This window comes from Hyaena hyaena, unplaced genomic scaffold (genome assembly GCF_003009895.1).
Source record: "Hyaena hyaena isolate Hyena2069 unplaced genomic scaffold, ASM300989v1 scaffold_521, whole genome shotgun sequence".
Classification (NCBI taxonomy): domain Eukaryota; kingdom Metazoa; phylum Chordata; class Mammalia; order Carnivora; family Hyaenidae; genus Hyaena; species Hyaena hyaena.
This window is the reverse complement of record NW_024081153.1, coordinates 579,529-591,242: the sequence shown is the minus strand read 5'-3', so window position 1 is coordinate 591,242 and position 11,714 is coordinate 579,529. Positions and strand designations below refer to the sequence as shown.

The following is an 11,714-nucleotide window of genomic DNA, read 5'->3' as shown; positions in this document are numbered from 1 at the left end:
GACAAAACAATACATGTGGCTATGACAGAAATACTTTTTTCAAAACATTCTCATCTTTGTGTCCTCTTGGCTTGTGAGTTCTGATGCAAAGAAGCATTTTTTTGCAAGGTGATTACTTAGAGACAGAACCAGTTATGAGAATTTGGGTTAATTTCCTGCAGTAAAGAGTATGGAGCACAAGTCCTTCATCAATAGACTTCTAGTGCCATGACCCAAGAGGATTGTGTGTATGAGACACAACAACAGTGTATTTTTTCAAAATGTCTATTTAATGGCCATTCCATCAAAATCAAGCAGAATCAGATTTCAAAAGTATTACACGAAGCCTTACATGTGGGTGTGTGTATGCACACACGTACTTGTTATGTTAAGGTGCAACTTCAAGTTTTATTTGAGCTTCATTGCTTCGTGGCTGCCTCAGGTGTTTTATAGGTACAATTAGCATAGAGCTTCTGAAGCTGATAGCTTCCCGTGCACTAAAAGACAAAATCCTAATGACACTGCATATCTTGAATACGTTAGAAATTCCAAAAGCCATATGTAACTTCAGAAAAGACCAGTCATGAAAGACATTTTCAACATAAAATTTAGGCACTCTATACTTTGGAATAGCCACAGAATATTCCAACAAGAGTTAATGCACTTTGTGATTACATCTACTCAAAGATAATTCTCAAAATCTGTAATTATTAAATAATATTTTAAATTAGAGCCCATTACATGTTGATGATTACTGGGAACCGATTGCAGCATAGTGTTTTAGTCAAAGATGCTACACTACTTCAGTGACTGATTCTGGTACTCCTCTTTTATGGTACATTGTTTACAGAAGAACCTACAATATTCACTGATAAGCATCTCCCCCATTTTCCTGTGATACTACCTAAGAACGCCCCTACTCAAATTTTAAGGTATTTTTGTATTTTCTGCGGCAGTTGCTTTGTTAGCATGGAAAACTTTAGCAAATGGGGGACTTCCTGAAGATCAGGAAGCATTAACCAAGTACCCATCCCTAATTCTTAGGCTAAGTTCATTTCCACCGTCACTTTGTGGCTGAGCATGTTGCTCTATCCCTATGTTTCTACAGATTGTACTGCTAGATTGACCGGTATGGAGCCAAGGGGAAGGATTCTCAAATTTGTCACTCTACTTTGCACAAGTCCAAGGCCACCCAGACCTCATCTGACTTGAGGCAAAACTTACTGATCTCTACAGTGTGGTTGTGAGGTTTTCATCTCCTCCTCTGAAGACTGAAGGGTGGGAATGATGCCTGCCTACTGAGATGCCATTAACTCCAGATGAACTTCCTGGACTTGAACATAATTTAGCATGGTTAGAATCCAGAACATGGATGCTAATTTTTCCTGTTGAGAAGAAGGTGCATTTTCTCAGTGGCATACATTTATGTAGCTAAGAAAACAATCAGAAAGCCTTCCAGAGTCTTCACATTATAGTCTGCATATTGACTCATCATAATCACCAATGACTAGTTTATGAGGATCCGCCAGGGAAACGAATTTGAGACTTACTTGACTATAAGTCTGCAGAAAAGAGCACAAGTAATTTCCCACAGGAGAACAGGGTATTTCATCATGGGGATCCATGGTAAGTTAATTATACTACTAATGTTTTCTGCCATACTCGAAGAGACAATTAGCATAAGTAAATCATGAGTGAGATGACAAGGTGCTGAATGTTCGTTTCTGTTCATCAGCTACCATGTGAGCTTGCTGTTAAGCCTCTGAGTGAGGAGGAACGGGCAGGGAAGGGCACGAGGAACGAGCAGTTGTTAACTTTGGTCTCAGCCAATCTAATCAGAACCAGTTACTATTAGTGGATAAACATGGATGTTAGATGCAAATCAGAGAAGACTCATTCGAGTTTTAGAAATTAACCTCACCAAGGGGTAACAGCTGATTGGGGAAATGCACATGAAACCTAGCCTCCTCTCCTGAGCAGAGAGGGTGAGACAGTAAACGAAAGAGGATTCTAGTGGAGGCTGCTTTTCATCCTCTCTCAGGGCTTCATCTTCCTATGGATATTCTATACATCTCTCTTGTGATTAGGACCCGAGGCTCATGACAGCACAGTTAAGATTACAGTCCCTTTCTGGCATTTGAGAATGGCCACAGCTTGCTCATGAGTGACACCTTCCAGGGTCTCGCCATTAACAGCTAAAATCTGATCACCTCGCTTCAACCGGCCGTCATCTGCAGCTGCTCCCTACAAACAAGAAACATTCCAATTTAATCCAGGACCATGCATTAACAATAATATTAATATGAGGTGTGCTTATGAAAAGAGGAACTTTAAAAACTACCAGTTAAAGTCATTTCTAGGTAATGTTTTTAAACTAAGAAAATTCAGAATATAGGATGTGTTATTTGAATAATGGTTGAATAGTAACCATAATTATGCATTGCTTAAATAACATACTAGTAGAAATGTACTGACATTCACATTTCTTTTAATACACGTAGGACCTTATTTCAATATTTAGTACTGAATGGAGTTTGAATGTCATATTCATGAATACATAATATACTGACAAAGGCAGAACTGAATCTGGTGCTAAGTCGTGTTGCCAGTACCATCATTATATAGGGCTCCCATTGCATTATTATCAGCACTACAGTGATTGGTCAAAAATAAGTGTAGCCTTGGGGCGCCTGCTGGCTCAATCAGTAGAGTATGAGACTCTTGATCAGGTTCAGGAGTTCGAGTTCCATGTTGGGTGTAGAGATTACTTAAACAAACAAAAAAAAGTGTAGCCTCTAAATGGGGTGAATTGGATGGTATGTGAATTATATCTCAATAAAGCTGTTCTATAGATAAATACACAAAGGGTAGCATCTCTGAAGTTTTGCAGTTTCATACACAAAAGCTTCCACTCATCTTTGATCAGTTAGGGTTCTAAATGACTACTTTCATTGTATACTCAGTCATGCATAGATCCTCAAAATTGCACAAAGCAAGCGAAACTTGGGCTTTTTAAAATTCTAAAGCCACATATCTAAAACTAGATATTACTGGAAATATTTTGGATGAGTAAGGAAAGAAAAAACCTAGAAAAAGATTTGCAGGAGGCTTTCTCCCTCTGTTGGGGTAGCTGTGAAAATCCCTTAAAACATTAGTGCTGGAAGAATCTTTTTTTTTTTTTAATGTTTTATTTATTTCTGAGAGAGAGAGAGCAGGGGAGGATCAGAGAGAGAGGGAGACACAGAACCCAAAGATAAGCTCCAGGCTCTGAGCCAGCTGTCAGCACAGAGCCCGATGTGGGGCTCGAACCCACAAACCGTGAGATCATGACTTCAGCCAAAGTCGGAAAGTCGGACGCTTAACCAACTAAGCCAACCAGGCGCCCCTGGAAGAATCTTCTAAATGATGTGTAAGTGCTGGGGAGAATATAAGGCACCCTGTCCTGACTGACTCATTCAGAGGGCACACTCAGAGGCACTAACTAAAGCTTCAGAGACTGGTGTCTATCTGCAGCATGGAGGTTCTGAGGTGATGGGTGAATTATCTAGAATTTCAAAACTGTGGAAATGGTGGAATTCTGATAAAGGTCTAATAAAGAATATTCAAAACCATGTCTGTACTGGGGGCAAATACCAAAATTAAATAACTTGTGACTTTATTCAAATTTTTTTTTCTTTTAAAACTATTTTAACTGTAACACAGACAAGATGAAACAACTTGTGGATAAAATCAGAATTACTTAGTGAACTTGATTTTGTTAAACGCTACAGGCTAAGATTTAAGGGCTTTAGGAAACCTCAGATACCTGTGTAATTTTTTTAAAAAGCATGTTAAGTTTTTCAAGTTTTCATTTCCAATAATGCAAAACAGGATGACTTTTCAACTTTCTGCGATGTGTACATTCTTTAAAAATTTTTTAAAAAATGTTTATTCATTTTTTTGAGAGAAAGAGAAACTGTGCATGTGTGAAAGTGGGAGAGGGAGAGAATCTGAAACAGGCTCCAGGCTCTGAGCTGTCAGCGCAGAGCCTAATGTGGGGCTCGAACCCACAAACCATGAATGAGTTCATGACCTGTGCCGAAGTCAAGACTTGGACCCTCAACTGACTGAGCCACAAGGAACCCCCCAAATTTATTTCTTAGTTGAGCAAGAGAAGTATTAAAAGAAGCTTAGGGACACTAAAAAGGTCACATAAAAATTCACACCCTGTGGGCGTCTGAGATCCAGAAACTTGAGAAGACAAACATTTTAAGAATATATGTTCATTGTTGAAAAATAGGGAAGACATATAGCTATTGTTTCTACATCTTCAAAATTCCTATAGGGGAAATGTTTAGCTTAGTGTCAAAATTCATTTATATGATGGACTTCACCATTGGGAAAAAAGAAAACCTTGGGGTGCCCGGTGGCTTAGTCAGTTAAGCATCCGACTCTTGTGTGGCTCAGGTCATGATCTCATGGTTCGTGGGATTGAGATCCACATCGTACTCTGCACTGCTTGGAATTCTTTTTTTCTCTCTCTGCCCCTCCCCTGCTGGTTGTCTCTCTTGCTCTCCTCAAAATTAAAAAAGAAGAAAAAAGAAAAAAGAAAAAAAAATTCTTTTGCCGGTTTTTGGTTTACTGATTGTCTAAAGAGAACCTATAAATTTGGATACAGTGGTTCACTCTAACAAATGAAAAAAGAAAAAGTCATCAAATGAGAGTGCATTATAATAAACTCTATGGAACTAATAATTGTTTGCACTAGAATATTCTTTTATTGAGACTGAACTAAGTAGGCCATTCGCTAGAGCTTTAGAAGTTTTTCTTTTTTTTTTAAAGAGCTTCTCATTTTTAGCTGTGCCTCACTTTACAAACAAGGGTCTATTACTTAAAAATAAAACATACCAAGGATGTTCAATATTTCCTACAATGTTACTACTTGCACAGCTACTTTCTAAATGAGCACCTTCAATGAGGGCCTTTGAAAGGAGATTCTGTGGGAGCTTCCAGCACATTCACTATCCCCCACTGCTTTGTCCCACTGTGATTTGATGGTGGTTTCTTTTCAAAAACCCACCAACACACACGGCCATTTCATCCTCTGCTATATGTTCTGGTGACCTGGCAAAGGGTGCCTGGCCTGGTCCCGCTATCTAGAAGTTGTCTAGATGGGCATGGCCCGTGTGGCTGCAGGTCAAAAGGCCTGAGAAGCGAACCAGTCCTCTGATCCACCCCCACTTATAAGTAAGCAGGGGATTACAAACATTCTGCAAGGGCTTTAGAGAGGCACAGGCAGGGAAGTAGAATGTGTTTTTCACTATTCTTATGTATATCATGGCTCTTTTAAAAACAAAGTATAGGGGCGCTGGGTGGCTCAGTCAGTTAGGTGTCTGACTTTTGGTTTTGACTCAGGTTGTGATCTCACGGTTTTGTGAGTTCAAGCCCCACATAGGGCTCTGTGCTGGAGGTGTGGAGCCTGCTTAGGATTCTCTCTCTCCCTCTTTCTCTCTGCCCCTCTCCAACTCATGCTGTCTCTGTCTCTCTCAAAAATAAATAATCTTAAAAAACAAATAAAAGCAAAGTATAGTAATGACCCCACAGAATAATTATCACAACTACTTACAGTGTCATTTTAGGAAAAGAAGGGACTTTCAGTGGCTCACCACCTTGGGCGTTATCAGGCTGGGGCAGTACTGTTATTCAGAATGTTCCTGATCTGCTTTCCCTCTCCCCTTTGGCCCATCACTGAGTCAACAGATGTGTGTGTTTGGGAATAACACGTTTCCTTAATAGACACCCTAGCCAATTGGAAACAGGTGGGTAAATCTGCGGCTAATGTGTTCTAAAAGGAAACGCCAAATGACTTAAGAATTATGTCAGGTCATGGTTAGGCTCAATTAACAGGTGATAAGAGCTACATAGGTAAAAGTGAACTTTTTATTTAGTGTAGAGTATAGCTTTCTAGAAAGAGAATTTGCCTTATTTCTTCTTTCAAAGACCTTTATTTCCTTAGGAACTAAGAGCAGTAGGAGACCATCGGATCAATTAATAAACAAACAACTGTTTGTTTCATTGGTGATAAAACCAGTGAAGAATAAAGTTGTACTAGCAATACTAAGTCCTTTTCAGAGATCTTCCAAATTGATAATAAACTTGAATTCCAACTTTAAAAGTCACAATAAAGTTAAAAGTAACTTAGCTAAGAGCCATCTAGAGGCAGCAATCGGAATGGACACCATGACCTATGTATCAAGTAGGATGTGATGGATTATTTAATTCCTGAAAAAACACTATTATCCAGCCGGAGGCTAAGTTAGTGGGCTGATCCCACAAGTACTCAGCAGAGGACTGGAAGAGAGAGAGCAACTTAAGGGATAAGGTCCTGAGATTTCTAGCGACGTACAGCCATTAAAGCTGCACTGACCCGAGGCTTGTCCAGAGCTTTCTGCCTTGGCCCTCTGCTGTCATCTTTTCTTGAAGGAGAAAGCCAAACTTTGATTCTAGCCCAGAATAACACTTCCAAGGCCAGGTCCCAAAGAGCCCGGCACTGCTCCTTATGTTGTGTTGTTGAAAGAAGACAATCTTTAAAATTGACTTCTGTAGTAGGGTCCACAGGAAATTACACTTCTTGTGACTCCACTGTTAGAACTCTTTGTTTCACTAGTCTGGTGTGGGAATGTCCTACACAAGGTTAAAATGCAGTAAGCACACAGCACACACCCAGGTATAGCTAAAAGTAAGCAAAGCACAGCACTTAAAAAAAAAATCTCACCTAGGTTAAAAAGAAAAAAAAGTACAGTAAAAAGGAAAAAAATACCTTTGCAAATATAGTCTTGACATAAATTGGCAGGTCTCCATGGGGACTTCCATAACCCCCTACAATACTAAACCCCAATCCTTCAGAGCCTTTCTCCAAAGTAATAATCTTAGGTGGAGGTGTTCTGAAAACACAATGCACGCTGTTTAATTCAAGAATAGATATTGAGAGGGAATTTCATTTTAATGGAAGAACACAGATTTGAGAGAGACTTTCATACTGCGAAACTATGAAGGCCAGTTTATCAAATCAAACTCTCAGCAATCAGAAACTTATTTTTACATTTCTTGTGTCATGTGGGACTAATGATCGATGGCTTAATGACTGGATGTGTTACGGGGTGTTCTCTTTCATAAAACGCACTGTTTTTTAATGAAAAAGAAAGTCATGATGCTCAAGTTGTTAAAGCAGCCATCTGTATGCTTGGCTTTTAACTTTCAAGCTTACTGTTTAAAGCTGAATGGAACACTCTTTATGTCCTTAAGGAATATGCATGGGGACTGAGAGGTGGGGTATCACCTTAGCTGAGCGGCAGACCCCCAGCCTGCAGGTGGGCTTCTCTCCACAGCAGGTGTCGGCAGCCCGGTGGCTCAGCCGCTCCTTTTCTGGCTACCTACCACTTCCACCTAGGGAACCTGGGGTGGGAAGTCCTTCTTCAAAGCCCACGTCCAAGGTGATGCCTTTCTGACTCCCTTGGAGGATTAGCCAGTCCTCCTTTGCGCTCTCTTTGCTCTTGGTCCAGATTTCCAGTACAGCACTTGTCAGAACGTGGCGTGATCGCTTCGCCATCTTTCTCTTCTACCAGACTATGAACTCCTCACGTCCCTGTCATCTGAGTATTCCTGGCAGTATGCACTGTGCTTGTCACCAACTCAGGATCATGACTGTGTACATGGGAAGTGGAATCCAGGAAAGAAGAGAGAAACCAAGGAGAAGCGAAATGGATACAGGCAATCTGTTTCAAATGGGCAATTTAGATTTTCAAAGTTTCGTCCAGTGTGGAAGTCTTCTCTCTTAGAAACAACATGGCTAAAAATTAAATCATCTACGTGGGTTCAAGTAGTTTAAGCTTAGCTAATGCCAATTTTTCCTTCCCAAACGCCCTTGTCCAAAGGGTAGAAACCTAAAGGCACTCCGGTACCCCAGACCCTGCCATCTTATTTGAAGGATGCTCATTTTTATATAGTGGAGCCACACCTGTGTCGTGGCAGCATGCGTGTCCGGGGCACAGAGCCATGTGATACAAACTCAGCCACTCATGTACTCAGAGAAATCTGCAAACCTGGGATATGAGCAACCTTTGAATATGCCACTCTGTCTAACTAGAATATTCTTCCCTCTCTCCTGCCTCAATTTCACCTGGCTCTTCTTCGGGTTGATGTTCAGCAGGTTCACCCCGATGCTGGTTGTTTGTGGATGTACTTACTGGTTGTCTGTAGCAGGCAAGCCAGGCCAGATAAATCGCTAGCTGCTTTGAATGCCACTCCTGCTGATTCCAATCATTTTAAAACTAAGCTGAGGCATTAGGGTCTCCAAGCGCACCCCTGACTGAGTTGTGCCATGCTGTTATGGTTTCACAGGACCCTGTGCCCGTGGGTCCCTCCCATGGAACTTGGCTCCCCAATACTTATCAACTCTTAGAAACATGGATTCAGGGGCCTGTTTTCCCAATTCTCTGGCAGCTTCTTGAGGACTGGGGCAACGCCTTCACCTATGCTTTGCACTTTGAATCTCCCAAATCCAGTCCTGGACAGTGTCTGGCCTTAGGAAGGTGCTCAATAAATGACTGCTGAAAAATGATGAATTATTGCCTAGGGCCAAATGGTAAGACCTCATGAGTAAGGCTCTACATTTCGTGACTTTGTGGCCTTGTTAATTATTCTTAGTAATGGCCCACTGGCCAGACATGAATTTGATTCATGTTACCGCCTGCAAACACAGTCCCCAACCCCCCATCTCTAAGCATATTGAAATGGGAATTGAGGTCCAAAGTACGGTTTTAGAGTTAGGCCCTGGGAGCCACCAAATCATTAGAGACCCTCATAATTGCGCGTCTTCACTATCAGAGACCTGTTTTCAGGGGGAGAGTGAGGAATTCAGTTCCACTCATCAGATGGGCTTTGCCTCCATTTACCTCACATTTTCAATTAGTTTTATTTTACTTTCATATAGAAGACTAATAAAAAAATCTCCAAATGTTAACAGTGGTGGGATTATAAATCATTTATAAATTCTTTTATGCTAGGGGCACCTGGGTGGCTCAGTCGGTTAAGTGTCCCACTTTGGCTCAGGTCACGATCTTGCAGTTTGTGGGTTCAAGCCCCACATCAAGTTCTGTGCTGACAGCTCAGAGCCTGAAGCCTGCTTTGGATTCTGTGTCTCCTTCTCTCTCTGCCCCTCCTCGACTCCTGCTCTGTCTCTCTTTCTCTCAAAAAATAAACATTAAAAAAAATTCTTTTATGCTAGTGGTTTCCAACTTGCCAGGAGCTGTGCAATTATACCAAAGGAATCAAGATTATAAGGGCACTCTGTATTTCCATAGGGACATCAAATGATGCTAAAACTGCACTAACTACTCTTTCTATAAGGGCCCTGAATTTTTTTTTTTTTTTTTTTAGGAAAAGGCCATTGTAACTTAAAAATGTCTTAATTTTATGTGTTTGTCATATTTTAATAGCATGCATTTATTACTTTCATAAGAAAAAAGTAAAAAGCTTAGATTAGTATTCTTTCCTAAAAAAAAAACAATCTCAAAGATGTAATTGTAAGCTACCAGGAAAAAGTTGGAAATGGTGGTGATCAGCAGATCTTTCTAATGAATCATTCAGATCAGTCAACAAGCATTTATTGAGCACATACCGGTGACCAGGCACTGGCAGTACTGAGAGCAATAACTTCAGGAGACATTTCTCAAAGTACAGATCCTCTGCCTATCGGTAGCAAAACTGCCCTGGGGAATCCACTGTAGCCCACCTAGTCAGAATCTCTGAGAATGGGGTCCGAGAAATTAGCATTTTAAAATATGCTCCTTAGATACCGAACACCCACATTCTAGTTTGAGAGACACTGCTTTAATGAACAATTTTAACCGCAATGACTGGTTTCAATAAAGAATGCCAGGAGTATAACAGTAAGATTTAATCTCGGAACAAGGTTTTAGCTTAGAAAACATAGTTCCTTGCATAATAAAGCAGGGTGCACCCAAGCTGTAAATGTGGGATTTCTTAGGGAAGAAGGCACCGTGTCAAAGCAACCAGATGTAGTGTGTGTGCTGGCCCTGGGACAGCGGTCTCTTGAGAAGTCCTACGTGAAGCAAAGCCTGGCAAGATATCAGGAAACCTGGTGTGCTCTTGGTGATTCTCTAGGAGTTAGAAAAGGTAATGTGTACTTCCCCCTCTTCTGTAGAGAACACTCTAGATTCTGGAAAAGGTTTCACTGAGCCTTGCCCACACAGGTAAAAGGTACTCTGCATCTAGATACTCACTCAGTGTCTTCTGTATGGTGTTCAGCAGTGGGAGAACCAAGATGGTAGCTTGCAGACATGTTTTCAAGCTGAGTTGCTATGGCGCTTATATTGGTATCTGCTACAACCTGGGGGGAAAATTAGAACAGAAAGATCCACTGTAAGTCAGGAGGGAATCGGAGAAACCATACTACATTCAATGGTTGGTTCTCATCCTCATGCTATTCAGACTATCTGCAGCATTTGACACAAATGGATTATTCTCTCAAATGATTTTCTTCATTTGGCTTCCACAACACCATACTTTACTGGTTTCCTTTCTACCTGCTGGCTATTCCTTCATATATCCTAAACCTCTATTACAGTGCCATAGGGCTCAGTCCTCAAGTTTCTTATCTCTCCCATCTAAATATCACCTTAGTTATCTCCTCTTAACTCATCTCATCCCACTTGATAACTTAAATACCAACTATGTAATGATAATTCCTGCATCTGCATGCCAGCACACCTCTTACCTCCAGATCTATACATCCAATCACCAATTTGTCGGATATCTGGATATCCAACATCAACCTTTGTTGAGTCTCAGGTAATGGTCGCTTCATTCTGTTGGTTTCAGCAAATGCCTTGGTATCATCCTTGACTACTCTTTTCTCTCACAGTCTGCATTCAGGCCTCATAAAGTTCTGTTGGTCTTTCTACAGAATGATCTCTTGCCTGGAGTTTTACAAAAGCCCCCTTGCTGGTCTCCCTGCTTCAGCCCCTTCCCCACTCAGTCCGCAGCAGCTAGAATGGTCCTGTTTAAAACACAGCAGATTATTTCACTCCTCTGCTTAAAAATTAAAACAGAGAAAACCCAACCCCCTAGGATCACAAGCTCAGGTCCTTACTAAAATCTACAAGGTCATCTGTAGGTGACCTGCCCAGTTATGTCTCTGCCTGCAGCTCTTAATGTTTTCCTCTGTATTTACTGGGTTCCAGCCACAGTGGCTTCCATGCTGTTCCTCTATCATGCCAGAGGCATCTCCGCCTCAGCACTTTGCAAGCAGAACATTCTGCGTTCAGTGTCTGCGGGGCCAGCTCCTTCAATTCCCTTGGAGCTTGGACACTGTAATTAAAATTTCCACACCAACACCCAGCCCAACATTTCATACCTTCCTTTGCTTTGTGATTCCTTCTTACCACCGTTACTATCTAATAAACTATATATATAATATATATATATATATATATATATATATAAAATACCTTATTTACTTATTGACTATCACTTCATATAAGAGTATGAGAGCAGGAAGCTTGTTTGTTTCATTCACTACTGTATCCTCATTATGTTCAACAGTACTTGGCATATAGTAGATGTTCAATTAATATTTGGTCATTGAAAGAAAGAAAGAATATCTGACTCCCTATTATTTTTTAGATGGTTCCAAACAAAAGTTTAACATATGGCATGGAAACACTTTATGTGTC

At 40.8% G+C, this 11,714-nt stretch overlaps 1 protein-coding gene across 1 annotated transcript in view; it reads right to left on the bottom strand.

The window, feature by feature from the left end:
- Nucleotides 1-246: 246 nt before the first annotated feature.
- PATJ (PATJ crumbs cell polarity complex component) overlaps nucleotides 247-11,714 on the bottom strand; it is a 358,255-nt gene continuing 346,787 nt past the window's right edge. Inside the window, exons 42-44 of the mRNA XM_039255282.1 lie at nucleotides 10,263-10,369; nucleotides 6,779-6,902; nucleotides 247-2,223 (exon numbers count right to left, since the gene is read on the bottom strand). Coding sequence (XP_039111213.1) covers nucleotides 2,077-2,223; nucleotides 6,779-6,902; nucleotides 10,263-10,369 — 378 coding nt within the window. The 3' untranslated portion in view covers nucleotides 247-2,076. The remainder of the gene's footprint in view (nucleotides 2,224-6,778; nucleotides 6,903-10,262; nucleotides 10,370-11,714) is intronic.